This window comes from Bombina bombina, chromosome 5 (genome assembly GCF_027579735.1).
Source record: "Bombina bombina isolate aBomBom1 chromosome 5, aBomBom1.pri, whole genome shotgun sequence".
NCBI lineage: Eukaryota > Metazoa > Chordata > Amphibia > Anura > Bombinatoridae > Bombina > Bombina bombina.
Window position 1 is genome coordinate 1,105,852,092 of NC_069503.1, and position 20,404 is coordinate 1,105,872,495.

A 20,404-nucleotide genomic window follows, 5' to 3' on the forward strand; every position below is an offset into this window, starting at 1 on the left:
ATCACTGAGTCAGAGAAACCTCTATGACTTAGAACTAAGCGTTCAATTTCCATACCTTCAAATTTAATGATTTGAGATCCTGATGGAAAAACGGACCTTGAGATAGTAGGTCCGGCCATAACAGAAGTGGCCAAGGCGGGCCACTGGACATCCGAACCAGATCCGCATACCAAAACCTGTGTGGCCATGCTGGAGCCACCAGCAACACAAAAGACTGTTCCATGATGATCTTGGAGATCACTCTTGGAAGGAGAACTAGAGGCGGGAAGATGTAAGCAGGATGATAACACCAAGGAAGTGTCAGTGCATCCACTGCTTCCACCTGAACATTCCTGGACCTGGACAGGTATCTGGGAAGTTTCTAGTTTAGATGAGAGGCAATGAGATCTATCTCTCAATTGTCTACACCTGGGATATGCACCGCAGAGATTAGACAGGAGCTGGATTCCGCCCAAGCAAGTATCCGAGATACTTCTTCATAGCCTGGGGACTGTGAGTCCCACCCTGATGATTGACATAAGCCACAGTTGTGATATTGTCTGTCTGAAAACAAATGAACGGTTCTCTCTTTAGCAGAGGCCAGAACTGAAGAGCCCTGAGTTCTAAAATATTTATTGGTAATCTCGCCTCTTGAGATTTCCAAACCCCTTGTGCTGTCAGAGATCCCCAAACAGCTACCCAACCTGAAAGACTCGCATCTGTTGTGATCACAGTCCAGGTTGGCCGAACAAAAGAGGCCCCTTGAACTAAACAATGGTGATCTATCCACCATGTCAGAGAGTGTCTTACATTGGGATTCAAGGATATTAATTGTGATATCTTTGTATAATCCCTGCACCACTGATTCAGCATACAAAGCTGTAGAGGTCTCATGTGAAAACGAGCAAAGGGGATTGCGTCCGATGCTGCAGTCATGAGACCTAAAACTTCCATGCACATAGCCACTGAAGGGAATGACTGAGACTGAAGGAGCCGACATGCTGCGACCAATTTTAAACGTCTCTTGTCTGTTATAGACAGAGTCATGGACACGGAATCTATCTGGAAGTCTAAAAAGGTGACCCTTGTCTGAGGATTCAAGAAACTTTTTGGTAAACTGATCCTCCAACCATGTTTCTGAAGAAACAACACTAGTTGATTCGTGTGAGATTCTGCAGTATGTAAAGACTGAGTTAGTACCAAGATATCGTCCAAATAAGGAAAAACCGCAATACCCTGTTCTCTGATTACAGATAGTAGGGCACCCAGAACCTTTGAAAAGATTCTTGGAGCTGTTGCTAGGCCAAATGGAAGAGCAACAAATTGGTAATGCTTGTCTAGAAAAGAGAATCTCAGAAACGGATAGTGTTCTGGATGAATCGGAATATGAAGGTATGCATCCTGCAAGTCTATTGTGGACATATAATGTCCTCGCTGAACAAAAAGGCAGAATAGTACTTATAGTCACCATCTTGAAAGTTGGTACTCTTACATAACGATTCAAAATTTTTAGATCCAGAACTGGTCTGAATAAATTTTCTTTCTTTGGTACAATGAATAGGTTTGAATAACACCCCAGACCTTGTTCCTGAGGAGGAACTGGCAAGATTACCCCTGAAGACTCCAGGTCTGAAACACACTTCAGAAAAGCCTGAGCTTTTACTGGATTTACAGGGATGCGTGAGAGAAAAAATCTTACTCTGAATCCTATTCGATACCCTTGAGAGACAATGCTCTGAATCCAATGGTTTTGGACAGATTTTATCCAAAAATCCTTGAAAAACCTTAATCTGTCCCCTACCAGCTGAGCTGGAATGAGGGCCGCACCTTCATGCAGACTTAGGGGCTGACTTTGGTTTCCTAAATGGCTTGGATGTATTCCAATTTGAGGAAGGCTTCCAATTGGAAGCAGATTCCTTGGGGGGAGGATTGAGTTTGTGTTCCTTATTCTGACGAAAGGAACGAAAACGGTTAGAAGCCTTAGATTTACCCTTAGCTTTCTTATCCTGAGGCAAAAAAACAACTCCTTTTCCCTCAGTGATAGTTGAAATAATAGAATTCAACTGAGAAACAAATAAATTATTACCTTGGAAAGAAAGAGATAGTAATCTAGATTTAGATGTCATATCAGCATTCCAAGACTTAAGCCACAAAGCTCTTCTAGCTAATACAGCTAAAGACATGGATCTAACATCAATTTTGATAATATCAAAAATGGCATCACAAATAAAATGATTAGCATGTTGCAGTAAGCGAACAACACTAGATATGTCAGAATCCAATTCATGTTGTGCTAAATTTTCCAACCAGAAAGTTGATGCAGCCGCAACATCAGCCAAAGAAATAGCAGGTCTAAGAATATGACCTGAATATAAATAGGCCTTCCTTAGATAAGATTTAAGCTTCCTATCTAAAGGATCCTTAAAGGAAGTGCTATCTTCCATAGGAATAGTGGTACGTTTAGCAAGAGTAGAAATAGCCCCATCAACTTTGGGGATTTTTCCCAAAACTCTATAGATTTTGCTGGTAAAAGATACAATTATTTAAACCTTGAAGAAGGAATAAAAGTAGTACCTGGCTTATTCCATTCCCTAGAAATCATATCAGAAATAGCCTCAGGAATGGGAAAAACCCCATGAGAAACCACATGAGGTTTAAAAACAACATTTAAACGTTTATTAGACTGAACGTCAATAGGACTAGTTACCTCAATATCCAAAGTAATTAACACTTCTTTTAATAAAGAACGCATATACTCTATTTTAAATAAATAAGTAGATTTGTCAGTGTCAATGTCTGAGGAAGGATCTTCTGAATCAAATAGATCCTCATCAGAAGAGGATAAATTATTATGTTGTTGGTCATTTGAAATTTCATCAGCTAAATGAGAAGTTTTAAAAGACCTTTTATGTTTATTAGAAAGTGTAAATGCAGACAAAGCCTTCATAATAGAATCAGAAACAAATTCCTTAAAATTTACAGGTATATCATGCACATTACTAATGACTCCGCCGTGTGAAAGGTCTCGGCGTCACGTAGGACGCCAGAAATGACGAAGTTGCGTCATAAACGTATTTTTTTGCACCAAAAATTTCTCGCGCCAAGAATGACGCAATAAAGTCTAGCATTTGACGCACCCGCTGGCCTAATACCCACAATTGTAAGAAGTAGTCAATTGAAAAAAGACTAAACCCCAGTTAAGAAATACATTTCTTAAAAATGTTTACATTCCCCAAATATGAAACTGACAGTCTGCAAAATGAAATACATGAACCTAACTCATGGCAAATATAAGTACAATACATATATTTAGAACTTTATATAAATGCATAAAGTGCCAAACCATAGCTGAGAGTGTCTTAAGTAATGAAAACATACTTACCAAAAGACACCCATCCACATATAGCAGATGGCCAAACCAGTACTAAAACAGTTATTAGTAGAGGTAATGGTAAATTGAGAGTATATCGTCGATCTGAAAAGGGAGGTAAGAGATGAATCTCTACGACCGATAACAGAGAACCTATGAAATAGAACCCCGTTAGGGAAATCATCAAAATCAATAAGTGATACTCCCTTCACGCCCCTCTGACATTCGCTGTACTCTGAGAGGAATCTGGCTTCAACAATGCTGAGAAGCGCATATCAACGTAGAAATCTTAGCACAAACTTACTTCACCACCTCCATAGGAGGCAAAGTTTGTAAAACTGAATTGTGGGTGTGGTGAGGGGAGTATGTATAGGCATTTTGAGGTTTGGGAAACTTTGCCCCTCCTGGTAGGATTGTATATCCCATATGTCACTAGCTCATGGACTCTTGCCAATTACATGAAAGAAATCTTAATCTGCCCCCTACCATCTGAGCTGGAATAAGGGCCGCACCTTCATGCGGACTTGGGGGCTGACTTTGATCTCTTAAATGGATTGGATTTATTCCAATTTAAAGAAGGCTTCCAATTGGAAACAGATTCCTTGGGGGAAGAATTAGATTTCTGTTCCTTATTTAAGAACGAAAATGGTTAGAAGCTTTAGATTTACCCTTAGATCTTTATCCTGAGGCAAAAAACTCCCTTCCCCACAGTGACAGTTGAAATTATTGAATCCAACTGTGAACCAAATAATTTATTACCTTGGAAAGAAAGAGATAGCAATCTGGACTTAGAAGTCATATCAGCATTCCAAGATTTAAGCCACAAATCTCTTCTAGCTAAAATAGCTAAAGACAGAGATTTAACATCAATTTTGATGATATAAAAAAATGGCATCACAAATTAAATTATTAGCATGTTTAATTAAGTTAACAATGCTAGACAAATCATGATTCGATACTTGTTGCGCTAAAGTTTCCACCAAAAAGTTGAAGCAGCTGCAACATCAGCCAAATAAATTGCAGGCCTAAGAAGAAGACCTGAAAATAAATAAGCTTTCCTTAGATAAGATTCAAGTTTACTATCTAAAGGATCTTTAAAAGAAGTACTATCTTCCGTAGGAATAGTAGTACGTTTAGCAAAAGTAGAGATAGCCCCATCAACTTTGGGGATCTTTTCCCAATCTAACTGCTGGCAAAGGATACAATTTTTAAAAACTTAAAGAAGGAATAAAAGAAGTACCCGGCCTATTCCATTCCTTAGAAATCATATCAGAAATAGCATCAGGAACTGGAAAAACCTCTGAAATAACCACAGGAGGTTTATAAATAGAATTTAAAGTCGTTTACTAGCTTTCATATCAAGAAGACTAGTCTCCTCAATATCCAATATAATCAACACCTCTTCAACAAAGAACGAATGTACTCCATTTTAAATAAATAAGTAGATTTGTCAGTGTCAATATCTGAGGAAGGATCTTCTGAATCAGATAGATCCTCATCAGAGGAGGATAATTCAGTATGTTGTCCGTCATTTGAAATTTCATCAACTTTATGAGAAGTTTTAAAGGACCTTTAACGTTTATTAGAAGGCGGGATGGCAGACAAAGCCTTCTGAATAGAATCAGCAATAAATTCTTATAAATTCACAGGTATATCTTGTACATTAGATGTTAAAAGAACAGCAACAGGCAATGTACTATTACTGATGGACACATTCTCTGCATGTAAAAGTTTATCATGACAACTTATTACAAACCACAGCTGGAGATATAATCTCCATAAGATTACAACAAATGTACTTAGCTTTGGTAGAACTGTTATCAGTCAGCAGGATTCCAACAGTGTTTTCTGAGACAGGATCAGATTGAGACATCTTGCAAATGTAAGAGAAAAAACAACATATAAAGCAAAATTATCAATTTCCTTATATGGCAGTTTCAGGAATGGGAAAAAAATACAATCAGCATAGCCCTCTGATAGAGAAAAAAGGAAAGAGGCATATAGGAATGGGGTTTAAATAATGAAAATATTTGGCGGCAAGTATGACGCACAAACAGAGAAAATGTTTTGGCGCTAACAACATCCGGAAATGACACACTTGCATCATTGAAGACGCAACTTTGTGAAAGTACTCAGCGTCGACAAAGACTCCGGAAATGACTAATTTGCGTCATAGAACACAATACAACTTTGCGGTAAAAAAAAAATGACGCAATATAGTTTGGCATTTTGTGCCCTCGCGAGCCTAATTCTGCCCGCGAATTTAAAATGATAGTCAATTGAAAAAAAGACTATACCCCAGGTAAGAAATACATTTTCCTAAAAAATGCATTTGCCAGATATGAAACCGACAGTCTGCAAAAGGAAATATACTGAAACCTGAATCATGGCAAATATAAGTACAATTAGAAAATAGAGAGCAAAAAACTGGCACAGTGCTTGTTAAATTAGCAATTACAAAAGGTATTAAATAACCTTGGTGCTGCCCCTGATGCTTTAACTACAGTAAAGGGTAGGGAAAAGATGGGACAAAAAGAGGGGTTTGTAGCACTCACATTCCTATTAAAGTGACACCATGTATCTAAACAGTGGATAGAGTTATAATGATGGGTAATAAAAACAATAGAAGTTTATTTGGTCAATTTAAAAAATTGGTGGGGATCACACATTCCCCTACACACAATACCGTGCAAAGATAGATAGTAGGATAAAAACAACCTAATAAGCTAAGCCAAGGAACGTACCAAAGCCCTGCGGTATAAGCCCCCTGTATTCCTGGCCGATAGCTGGATACGTCGGCTTCAGGTGACAGGAGCAAAACCCCAAGGCAGAGAATTGGTACGTGTGGCTGGATAAAAGGACAGGTAGAATCCCTAATTTACAAGGGACCTCGTGGGTTCAAAGAACCCCTAAACAAACGCGTTTTGGCCGTGGAGCCGGCCTTTCTCAATGTTTACTGAAAAATTGTCAAGCCGAATGACCGAGAGCGGCTTCTATTTGTATCCCACCCATATTTCCGTTAGCCAATCTACACTTGTAGGACTGGATAGTTAAAACAGGAGCCGTTTATATAATAGGGCGTTAACTTACACACCCCTACCAATGAAATGACGACCGGTCTTTTTGCTAAACCAATCAGGAATAAGATATCAGGTTGATACCTCTATCTCTAACACACTACGGATTATCGTGGAGAATATATATACAAGTGCAGGAATGATCTTAGGTGAATTTATTATTTCGATTTTTCGATTCTTCTATCTATGAATATGTACCTACAACATAGTAATAATTGGTCGAACTACAGACACGGACCTTTTGTGATATATTATGCTTAATACAAGGGAGGCGGGTTTGTGTGACACAACACCCTGATTGGTATATTACAGGGGTGTGTCAAGGAAAGGTTTCAGATTGGCTAACGGAAACATGGGTGGGATACAAATAGAAGCCGCTCTCGGTCATTCGGCTTGACAATTTTTCAGTAAACATTAAGAAAGGCCGGCTCCACGGCCGAAACGCGTTTGTTTAGGGGTTCTTTGAACCCACGAGGTCCCTTGTAACTTAGGGATTCTACCTGTCCTTTTATCCAGCCACACGTACCAATTATCTGCCTTGGGGTTTTGTTCCTGTCACCTGAAGCCGACGTATCCAGCTATCGGCCAGGAATACAGGGGGGCTTATACCGCAGGGCTTTAGTACGTTCCTTGGCTTAGCTTATTAGGTTGTTTTTATCCTACTATCTATCTTTGCACGGTATTGTGAGTAGGGGAATGTGTGATCCCCACCAATTTTTTAAATTGACCAAATAAACTTCTATTGTTTTTATTACCCATCATTATAACTCTATCCACTGTTTAGATACATGGTGTCACTTTAATAGGAATGCAAGTGCTACAAACCCCTCTTTTTGTCCCATCTTTTCCCTACCCTTTACTTTAGGAAATATAAGTACAATACATATATTTAGAACTTTATATAAATACATAAAGTGTCAAACCATAGCCGAGAGTGTCTTAAGTAATAAAAACATACTTACCAAAAGACAACCATCCACATATAGCAGATAGCCAAACCAGTAGTGAAACGGTTATCAGTAGAGGTAATGGAATATAAGAGTATATAGTCGATCTGAAAAGGGAGGTAGGAGATGAATCTCTACGACCGATAACAGAGAACCTATGAAATAGATCTCCCGTGAGGAAAACCGTTGCATTCAAAAGGTGATACTCCCTTCACATCCCTCTGACATTCACTGTACTCTGAGAGGAATAGGGCTTCAAAATGCTGAGAAGCGCATATCAACGTAGAAATCTTAGCACAAACTTACTTCACCACCTCCATAGGAGGCAAAGTTTGTAAAACTGAATTGTGGGTGTGGTGAGGGGTGTATTTATAGGCATTTTGAGGTTTGGGAAACTTTTCCCCTCCTGGTAGGATTGTATAGCCCATACGTCACTAGCTCATGGACTCTTGCCAATTACATGAAAGAAATGGTATGCTCTGTCTGAATTACTAAATAAAATGTTTGGGTTTTATATCCCTTTAAAGCAGAAGATACAATTTATTAATTAAACTGCACAATATTCTAAGCTTAAAGCATTGTATGATTGCACTGTTTGAATATAACTGTTTAAAGGGAAATGAAACCCCAAATGTTTTTTTCGTGATTCAGTTAGAGAATACAATTTTAATCAACAGTGAATCAAATTAGATAATATAAGTTGTCATGAATACCTCATGATTTAGATGCTAATGGGTTAATTTTCTTTAGCTTGTGTGCTAAAAACATTTGTTTTTGTTTTTGTTTTTTCTCAGAAGAAATGTGTTGCTGAAATGTAAAAAGAGAGGGGTTTCCTAGCCCCTCTGGAATGACGTTGGGTAAAGCAATTTGATATCAGAGAAACAGGTATAAAATGTTGTGTCTAACAATACAAGTTGTTCATTCTACATGGGAGGCTGTGTATCAACAAAGTGAGTGACCATCTTTTTCTGCCAATATCCCTGGCGCAGATACCTAAGCTAGGAAAGTAAAAGGTTTCTGTTATTTATCCTTTTTATTTTTAAAACTGCTTGCTTGTGTATAATTATATTTGTTAACATCTTTTTATTAATAATGCACTGTGCATCGTTTTTGCATAATAAATCATTCATTTATTAAGCTTTTGCCTTTGTCTAATATTTGAACCACGTTACTGAAATAGACTGGTAATATTTATACTGTAATTTTAGATTATTTTTTGCTAAATTGTATTCTGGGATTAAATTTGTTAGTCTCGGTTCCTTAAAGGGACACTGAACCCAAATTTTTCTTCGTTCTCTTGTTATCTTTATTTGAAAAAGAATGCATCCAAGGTTTTTCTTGGTTCAGTACTTTGGACAGCACTTTTTTATTGGTGGATGAATTTATCCACCAATCAGCAAGAACAACCCAGTTTGTTCACCAAAAAAGGGCCGGCATCTAAACTTACATTCTTGCATTTCAAATAAAGATACCAACAGAATGAAGAATGTTTGATAATAGGAGTAAATTAGAAAGTTGCTTAAAATTGCATGCTCTATCTGAATAACAAAAGAAAATATTTAGGTTCAGTGTCCCTTTAAGATTTCCCATATAATAAATCTTAAGTGGTGGCAGCTTAGAGATAGTTTAGTGTGGGTGGCATTAAAGGGGAGTTTAGACATTTTTTTCTAAGTCTAGGATAGACTAGAGGGTGTTGTTATCCCTTGTACCCACTGAACCAAGTCACAGGCTTGCCTGGAGTGGCTAGACTGTGACAGATTGGTTAAAGTGAATAGGGTCTGTTAACCCTTTTTGTGCCAAACAAGTAACTGGTGCATGGTTGCTTAACCCGGTTGTCACAAAAGTAAATTGTATTCTCTCTGTATCCTTTGTTGAAGAAATGGCAACGCACATGCTCTGTCTGAATCATGGCATTTTATATCTGACTTTCATGTCCCTTTAAAAAGAAATTAAATTCATAAATTAAATATACCTATCTGTAGTGTTCTCTTGCTTATCACTCTAAAGGTGTAAGGGGAGTTTTGAAAATGATTGAAATAAGTAACAGTAAAAAGTTTCAGGTATTATAGGCTGTTTAATCTTCAAAATCAGAGACTCACACCTTTCTCTTTTACCCATACAACAAATACTAACTCTTCCATCCCCAAACCATACTACAGCACAAACATCATAGTATTCTTCAGCTGCTCCAAACACAGAGATGGCACAGGGATCCGTTACTGAATATTCTGATAACATATGATAACCCTGTTTATGCCCATAACAAAACATCAGCCTCTATTTTGCACAATATCTATCCGTCTTTTGCTACAGAATAACATACAGCTAACTAACTTGCTTTTTATCAACCTACAACTTACCTGTGTGCCACCTGATGTACAATAGTTTTATCATTTATTTGGAATTTGTTAGATGTAGAGTATTAAATGCATTAGTGTTTTATGTCAGACAATAGATTAGGGGAGCCCCATGCAACCCTACCACTTTTCTTGGTGAATAAATAGTTGATATTTCTGGATTTAGACAAAAAAATTAAAAAAATATCAAACCATATCTACATAGGTTGCAAATATACCCCAGTTTTAGCATTTGGCAAAAGAATCATTAGGAAAGCTGTTTCTTTAGATATAATTGGCCAGTCACTTACCTAATTTCAAGGCACCCCAGCTTTAGTGCAATTTCCTGGTCCACGTGGTCAGCAATTTCGGACATGTAGTCATTTTTCACCTGGAAGACAAAGAATAATGTGTATACAATGTAAGATCATTATACTGACATTGTGAAACAACATTGCACTGAGCAGACAAGAACGCTACATATTTCAAAAGCAAAATTCTCTTTGTGATGTTCCTAATACTTTATGCTAACTTGATGTATGCTACTAAAATACTGATGCCAATAAAGTATTTAGCTATTATAGATATATTTTATTATAGAAATATATATAATATAAATCTTCAATATAGCTAATAAGAATATGGTGACATAGTTAGTTACCGCATATTAGTTGTTAGATAAAAGACAGATGAGAATACATTATGTAACAAACTTTCACTTCCAAAACTTATTTTTAAACACTCAGTGTCCTTCCTTATTTAGACAAATCCTCTCCAGCTTAAAGGTACAGTAAAGGGACAGATTCAGAAAGGGCATGTAATTTTAAACAAATTTCCTATTTACTTTTATCATCAAATTAGCTTTTTTTCCTCTTGGTATATTTTGTTAAGGGCTAAACCTAGGTAGGCTTATAAGCTTATTTCTAAGACTCTGCAGCCCACCTCTTATCTCACAGTCTGGCTGTGAATAGCTAATAACATGTACTGTTTGTTTATGTGTGCCATACAGATAACATTGTGCTCTCTCCAGTAGTTATTTAAGAGTCAGCACTAATTGCCTGAAATGCAAGTCTGTCAAAAGATCTGAGATAAGTGGGACAAGGTAATCACATAAGATACAAGGTAATCACAGAGGTAAAACATGTATTGATATAACAGTGTTGCTTATGCAAAACTGGGGAATGGGTAATAAAGGGATTATCTATCTTTTTAACCCCTTAAGGATCGGGCACTTCAGACAAAAACTTCTCCAAAAGACCAAAGCATTTTTAGCATTTTTCCCATCACTACATAAAATAGAGCCTTTTTTTTTACCTATAAAACTATACATATTTTTTTAGTAGACACCCCAAAGTATTGATCTATATTGATCTCTATACCATTTTGGTATATTTCATGCCACCATTTCACTGCCAAATGCGATCAACTAAAAATCGTTAACTTTTTCACAATTTTAGGTTTCTCACTGAAATGATTGACAGTCAGTTTGTGCAATCATGAAATAAATGGTTGTAAATGCTTCTCTGGGATCTTTTATTTTTTTAAAATTATATATTTACTGCAGGCTAGTATCCCCCCCTTATCTCCCAACCGCCCTGATCCCCCCCAAACAGCTCTCTAACCCTCCCCCCTCTACCTATTTGCGGTCATCTTAGGTACTGGCAGCTGTCTGCCAGTACCCAGTTTGCTGCAAAGTAGGCAATTTAAAAAAATAAATAAATATATAAATATAAATATATATATATATATATATATATATAAATAAAACAATTTTTCTGTAGTGTAGCTGCCCCCCCCCCCCTCAATACCCAAACCCCCAGATCCCTTTTCTTCAAATTATCCCACTATGATTCCCCTCATTGACTGTCCTCCCTCCTTCCCCCTCAATTACTCAGCTGGAGTTTGTTTTAATTTTTCCCCTGTAGTGTGGCGTAGCAGTCTCGCCCACTCCCACCCTCCTCCAGCGATGGGCCGCCCACCCGCTTCCCTCCTTACGCTCCCACACCCACCAACTATCGGTCCCACCGCTGTCCGTAAGGGCATAATGACCAGCGTTATACAGGGTATGGCGCTGGTTGTTGAGGGGTTAAACAATAACATTTTGGTGTTTAGAGACTTAGATACAAGATAATCACAGAGGTAAAAAGTGTATTAATATAACTGTGTTGGTTATGCAAAACTAGAGAATGGGTAATAAAGGGATGATCTATCTTTTAAAACAATAACTAGTCTGGTGTAGACTGTCCCTTTAAACAAAACTGTATGGGAGACTGTAATGTTCCCTTATTCCCCTGGCTTGACCACCACCCTCTAAAACTTAAAGGGACAATCATGTAATAAAAAACCTTCATGATTCAAATAGTGCATGTAATTTTAAACAACTTTTCAATTTACTTTTATCACCAATTTTGCTTTGTTCTTTTGGTATTCTTAGTTGAAAGCTAAACCTAGGAAGGCTCATATGATAATTTCTAAGCCCTTGAAGGCCGCCTCTTATCACATGCTTTTTTATTTGCTTTTCACAACAGGGGAGAGCTAGTTCATGTAAACCATATAGATAACATTGTGATCACACCCATGGATTGTGGCAGACACTGCACTAATTGGCTAAAATGAAAGTCATTAGATAATAAATAAAATGTCATGTGATCAGGGGGCTATCAGAAGATGCTTAGATACAATCACAGAGGTAAAAAGTATATTAATATAACTGTGTTGGTTATGCAAAACTGGGGAATGGGTAATAAAGGGATTATCTATCTTTTAAAACAACAAAAATCCTGGTGTTGACTGTCCCTTTAAAAGTCCCCATTCCACAGAGAGTGAGGAAGTCAGTTATTATGTACATCACACTATTCTAACACTCAGCACAACATTAAAAACAACAGTGTAGAAACATTTTGTTGTACACCAATTAAATAATACAGGGAAAAGTTCATTCAATCCTCGCATGTGACAGAAAAGCACAAAGAACGCTGTAATGAGCACTCTTCCTGATACTTATATTTGCTTTCATACAGTTTAGCTTTTTCTTCTAACTCTTAAAACCCACATCCCAAAAACGTAAAATCTGAAACAGATAATCATCTTCAAATCAGATGAGCAGATCTCTCATTAAAGGGACATTAAACCAGAGCAAACAATTTGAAAAACAACTTTCCAATTTTCTCCCGTTATCAAATGTGCTTCATTCTCTTGTTATCCTTTCATGAAAAGCAGCAATGCACTTCTAGGAGGTAGCAGAACACATTTGGTGAGCCAATAACAAGGGGTATATATATGCGCAGCTAGCACACAGTAGTGTATTGCTGCTCTGACCCTATCTAGGTATGCTTTTCAAGAAAGGATACAAAAAAACAAAGCATATTATAGATAATAAATGTAAATGGTAACATTGATGTAAATTGGAAAACTGTTTAGAACTGGATGCTCTATCTGAATCATGAAAGTTTTATTTTGAATTTACTGTTTCTTTAAGAAGAAATGGGTGACACAGGTAATGTCACATAATATATATATATATATATTCTTTTTTAATTGAATTATTTATTTTTAAGAATGAATACGTCTGTGTTTTTTTCTGAAGTTGTTGGCCTATCAGGCTAGTGTGAAACAGATACCTGGGTATTAGTTGTATAGAAAGCTTTTACTAAGCCTTAAAGGAACATTAAACACTTTGAGATGGAAATATAAAATGATAAACTGTATGCGAGTGTGTATGTATATATATATATATATATATATATATATATATATATATATATATATATACATACATACATACACACACACACATACACATACACTTTACAATAAGGTTTCATAATTTATTATGTCACCTTTTCCTGTAATTTAATTTTGACAATTATTTGCTTTTCAGTTCCTGTGAGAAGTGGAAGTGCAGAACAGTTATACTCCACAGTCATTGGCTGCACAATGACATATTTATAATTGGCCAAAGCAGAGAGAAAAACCTAAGTTTCAACATGGCAGCATTCATTGCTTTTAGAAACTAAAACTTTTCTTTTCTCAATAAAACAACTAAGTAAACTTTCAAAAATCAATTTACATGTTATTCTCAGACTAATATTTTCTTTAAATGCTTCATTCTATCTAACATTTATTTAGTGTTTACTGTCCCTTTAACCAGCAAAAAATAAAAATAAATTAAAATGTTTAACCTTTGATCTTTCATATTCATGATAGAAAATCTGTTGAATAATATGGCCCTCTCAGCAGGGTCAGCTTACAAGACAAGCAGGGGTGATGGAGCAGATAGCTTGGCTTGAAACGTTGGCAAATTCATCTGTGTCTAGTACACCATGCTGTGAACACCATGCTGATTATGTAACAAGCCAATCTCTCTCTCTGCTGGCCCACTGATTCACAACAGAAACAATAACACCTTATAACAAGTTTACAATACAGAGTAAAAACACCACACAGACACTGCAAGTGCCAAACATTATAAAACGCAGCAACATAAATATGTGGCAAAAACTAGCCAAAAGCTAGAAAAAAAGGGGGAGATGGAGAAAAGTATGATTCAGAATTGGACCATCTGGATAAGCACAGTAGAAGCATAACGCTGGTAACAAACCACAGAACCAGTCTTGTCTGATCCTGCTAAATGAGTTACCTAACTCATTGCACACAACCTTCTCACATGCACATGGGTGCCTGTATGCTGTGACCAATAACAAGATTGCAAGTGGGGAACCCCAGCAACTGTAATGAATGTGCTGTACTGAAACGGGTTCAAAACCTTCCGTTTATTGAGAAACATAAAAATCATAATTAAAGGGATAGTCTAGTCAAAATTAAACCTTCTTGATTCAGATACAGCATGCAAGTTTAAACAACTTTCTAATTTACTTACATTATCAATTTTTCTTTGTTGTCTTGGTATTTTTATTTTGAAAAGCAGAAATGTAAGCATAGGAGCCAGCAAATCAAACACAAGCTCAAACCACAGGTATGGCTATGTGAGCTCTGTATTTAATTAACCTTTGCAGAGACAGTGCTAAATATTTTCATCTTAATTGGACATTTAATAATAAATTCTTTAAAACTGCTCTCTGCTTTTCTCATTAATATTCTAGATTCTGGACTTTAAAGTTAGCAAAAATGCACAGTAACACACTACATAGCATACACTTACACATGCAGATACACACACACTACATAGGATACACTTATACATGCAGATACACATACACACACTACATAGCATACACTTATACATGCAGATACACACACACTACATACCATACACTTATACATGCAGATACACACACACTACATAGCATACACTTATACATGCAGATACACACACACTACATAGCATACACTTACACATGCAGATACACACACTACATAGCATACACTTATACATGCAGATACACACACACTACATAGCATACACTTATACATGCAGATACACACACACTACATAGCATACACTTACACATGCAGATACACACACACTACATAGCATACACTTACACATGCTGACACACACTACATATCATACACTTATACAGGCAGATACACACACACTACATAGGATACACTTACACATGCAGATACACACACACTACATAGCATACACTTACACATGCTGACACACACTACATAGCATACACTTACACATGCTGACACACACTACATATCATACACTTATACAGGCAGATACACACACACTACATAGCATACACTTACACATGCATATACACACACACTACATTGCATACACTTACACAGGCATATACACACACACTACATTGCATACACTTACACATGGAGACACACACTACATATCATAAACTTATATAGGCAGATACACACACACTACATAGCATACACTTATACATGCAGATACACACACACTACATACTATACACTTACACATGCACATACATACACACTACATACCATACACTTACACATGCACACGCACTACATAGCATACTTACACATGCACACACACTACATAGCATACACTTACACATGCAGATACACACACACTACATAGCATACACTTACACATGCAGATACATACACACTACATAGCATACACTTACACATGCAGATACATACACTTACAAATGCAGACACACTACATAGCATACACTTACACATGCAGATACATACACTTACAAATGCAGACACACTACAGATCATACACTTATACAGGCATATACTTATACATACAGATACATACACTACATAGCTTACACTTATACATACAGATACACACACACTACATAGCATACACTTATACATGCAGATACGCACACACACACTACATAGCATACACTTATACATGCAGATATACACACAGACACTACATAGCTTGCACTTATACATGCAGATATACACACACACACTACATAGTATACACTTACACATGCACATACAGACACACTACATACCATACACTTACACATGCAGATACACATACACTACATAGCATACTCTTACACATGCAGATACATACACACTACATTGCATACACTTACATATGCAGACACACACTACATATCATACACTTATACAGGCAGATACACACACACTACATAGCATACACTTATACATGCAGATACGCACACACACACTACATAGCATACACTTACACATACAGATACACACACACACACTACATAGCATACACTTATATATGCAGATACACACACTACATAGCATACACTTATATATGCAGATACACACACACTACATAACATACACTTATACATGCAGATACACACAGTACATAGTATACACTTACACATACGCACACACTACATAGTATACACTTATACATGCAGATACACACACTACACAGCTTACACTTATACGTGCAGATACACACACATACACACATATAGATATAGATAGACACACACACTACAACAAATATGGGGTCCTGGGGTTGGCAAGCACATTAGCTGGCAGTCTGAGGCTGCCACTGTTCGTTACCCTGGTGTTAGCACTGCTCATCGTATAAAACTGAAGGCATGCTAGTATTATCACCAGGGGTATACGTCATCACTACCAGGGGTTAGAGGTCATCATTACCTGAGGTCAGAAGGTATACAGCCTTCCTACTCCTGCTTAACCCACACACCATTACTTTTCCACAAGGAATCTAACAGGTATATAACACATGCATATACACACACACTACATTGCATACACTTATACAGGCATATACACACACACACACACACTACATTGCATACACTTACACATGCAGACACACACACTACATATCATAAACTTATATAGGCAGATACACACACACAATACATAGCATACACTTATACATGCAGATACGCACACACACACTACATCGCATACACTTATACATGCAGATACACAATTATACATGCAGATACACATACACACACTACATCGCATACACTTATACATGCAGATACACACACTACATAGCATACACTTATACATGCAGATACACACACTACATAGCATACACTTACACATACAGATACACACACTATATATCATACACTTATGATATGTGCACAATCGAATAAAAAATTTTTTTTTTTAAATACATGGGGCAATGTGGGACAGATGGCTAGCAACCTGCGAAAATCGGGACAGTTGGGGAGTATGATGTACCTCAGTACCTCCAAGTAAGCCCTGTGAATCAAACGTTTCAACCAAGAAATAACAGAAATGTTCTACCCCTTCCTGGAACCAAAAAAATTAAATCCTTAGTAGCATCTACATACTGTAGTACATCAAGGCTCTTACAACATCCAAGTTATGAAGAAGCCTCTCTGAAGAACTCTTAGGATTAGGACATTAAGAAAGGAAAACAGTTTCCAGACTTATACTATTCGAAGATACAACCTTAGGAAAAGACTAGTTTACCAGTGAGGTGGGGGAGGGGGGGGGTAGAGTTCTTGGGGTTATATAGAGATCTTGGAGTTTGTGAATATTTACTTCCTCCTAATAACAGGAAAGAGTAATTCCCAAGAGTAATGCATTGTGGACACCACCTGTATGAAAGAAATACTAATTATATAAATAATAAATATATTTAAAAAGATGTGGGCTTGGATACTACTGCAGTCCAGGTCAATATAGGAATATAGAGCCGATGCCCTAAGACTGGCAACTATCCTGGAATCAAACAAAAAAAGATGGATAAAGGATCTTTCTTTTACACCAATCTACACAATAAAAAAAAACAACTGAACAGAGTAAAAGTCAACCAATTAAATTTAGTAAATGCAAACCAGAGGGATTTATTTGCCATTACTGTTTTGCTTCTAAACCACAAAACAGGTTTCACATATTTTATTTTTATTTTCCTTAACAAAGGAAAAATATAAAAAGTGTCTGTAAGCTGGTACACTGCCCTAGAGCCAGCGAAGATTATTTTCTGGCAGATGCTCATCAAAAGATGATTCAGCGTAAAGCCAGTAGATCATTGATAATTCACACAGACATGTCTAGCAGCTAATAAAAGAACAAATGCAAAATGTCAAAGAATATACTTAAAAACCACACAAATTGTTTTTATGAAGACAGATGGCAGTGCCTTGATTTATCCACACGCAAGCAATAAATGTGACAGTCATTATAGAATCTGAATATCAAATGTATATGGAAAACTGACATTAAATAAACAGACAGATAAAAATATCTAAACAACACATAGGTTTTTTAAATGAAGGTTTTGTAACATAGGTAAGAATATATTTATAATAAACGACATTTAAAGGGAATAAAAGTACAAAAATAAGAAAAAAAGAAAATGGTCTAATGTGGTAGAGAATGTTATTACTGCTTATGAAATGAAAAAAGACACAAGCGCAAAAAGACAGGTGCTAGACTTGCGTCGGTATAGAAACACGCTACCTCAACGTGTTTCTATAACGACGCAAGTCTAGCACCTGTCTTTATACTGTCCTATTCACCGGACTGGTGGAAGCAGTAGGAGTACTTGTGGCAAACAGGCAAAGACTTTCACTTGTGGAGGAGAAACACATGGTGATATATTCACAATCTGCATATTGTTTTTTAAACTTTTGTACGTGCATTTCTATGTATTGCGCTATTTTAAGTGTTGAGTAAAACTTTTACCCTTAGAGTGGCTTTTTGCGCTCGTGTATTTTTTTCAATTTCATTAGCACCTCGTTGGGAGGCAGTTCACAGATACCCTCCGTATACACAGAGCAGCAGCTTTAATTCATTCACAAGAAACATTCTGGAGGATATGGTGTCCCTATATCGTGGGACCTAATAGCCAGATACTACTATTTTTTACTCCATTACAGGATTGTTCATATTGCAAGGTCGGTAGTATATCTGGATACAAGACTTTGATATATACCAATTGGGACTTACATTGAGGCCACCGACTTGTTTTTGCTCTTATTGGAAATCACATGTGGATTGAATTTCATAGTTCACATGGTAAAGAATATTTGTAATTATTTCTTCTGTTAAGTGTGATCAGTCCACGGGTCATCATTACTTCTGGGATATTAACTCCTCCCCAACAGGAAGTGCAAGAGGATTCACCCAGCAGAGCTGCATATAGCTCCTCCCCTCTACGTCACTCCCAGTCATTCTCTTGCACCCAACGACTAGATAGGAGGTGTGAGAGGGCTATGGTGATTATACTTAGTTTTATATCTTCAATCAAAAGTTTGTTATTTTAAAATAGCACCGGAGTGTGTTATTACCTCTCTGGCAGAGTTTGACGAAGAATCTACCAGAGTTTTTGCTATGATTTTAGCCGGAGTAGTTAAGATCATATTGCTGTTTCTCGGCCATCTGAGGAGAGGTAAACTTCAGATCAGGGGACAGCGGGCAGATGAATCTGCATAGAGGTATGTAGCAGCTTTTATTTTCTGACAATGGAATTGATGAGAAAATCCTGCCATACCGATATAATGTCATGTATGTATACTTTACACTTCAGTATTCTGGGGAATGGTACTTCACTAGAATTACACTGTAAGAAGTACATTAAGCTGTTTAATAACTAGAAATTATGTTTAACGTTTTTGCTGGAATGTAAAATCGTTTTCATTTGCTGAGGTACTGAGTGAATAAATGTTTGGGCACCATTTTCCCACTTGGCAGTTGCTTAATCTTTTTCTGACAGTTTCTGTTCTCTCTCACTGCTGTGTGTGAGGGGGAAGGGCCGTTTTTTGGCGCCTTTTCTATGCATCAGTTATTTCAGTCAGCAGCTCATTGTATTTCCTGCATGATCCGGTTCATCTCTACAGAACTCAGGGGTCTTCAAACTTATTTTGAGGGAGGTAATTTCTCTCAGCAGAGCTGTGAGAATTATAGTTGACTGTGATAAAAAACGTTTATTCTGTAATTGTTTCCTGCTTTCAGAATTTGTTATCTTTGCTATTGGGATTAAACCTTTGCTAAAGTTGTGTTGTTTACAAGGATTGAGGCTATAACTGTTTCAATTTATTAATTTTCAACTGTCATAGATTTTCTGTGCTTCTTAAAGGCACAGTACGTTTTTAATATTATTCTAATTGAATTGTATTCTAAGTTGCAAGTTTATTTGCTAGTGTGTTAAACATGTCTGATTCAGAGGAAGATACCTGTGTCATTTGTTGCAATGCCAAAGTGGAGCCCAATAGAAATGTATGTACTAACTGTATTGATGCTACTTTAAATAAAAGTCAATCT

The 20,404-nt window shown here is 36.9% G+C and overlaps 1 protein-coding gene across 9 annotated transcripts in view; it reads right to left on the reverse strand.

Moving 5' to 3' along the window:
• PTK2 (protein tyrosine kinase 2) overlaps positions 1–20,404 on the reverse strand; it is a 773,150-nt gene that overhangs the window by 340,820 nt on the left and 411,926 nt on the right. For all 9 annotated transcript variants that reach the window (XM_053715391.1, XM_053715387.1, XM_053715388.1 and 6 more), the window contains one exon: positions 10,021–10,100. In XM_053715391.1, the coding sequence (XP_053571366.1) occupies positions 10,021–10,100 (80 nt within the window). The remainder of the gene's footprint in view (positions 1–10,020; positions 10,101–20,404) is intronic.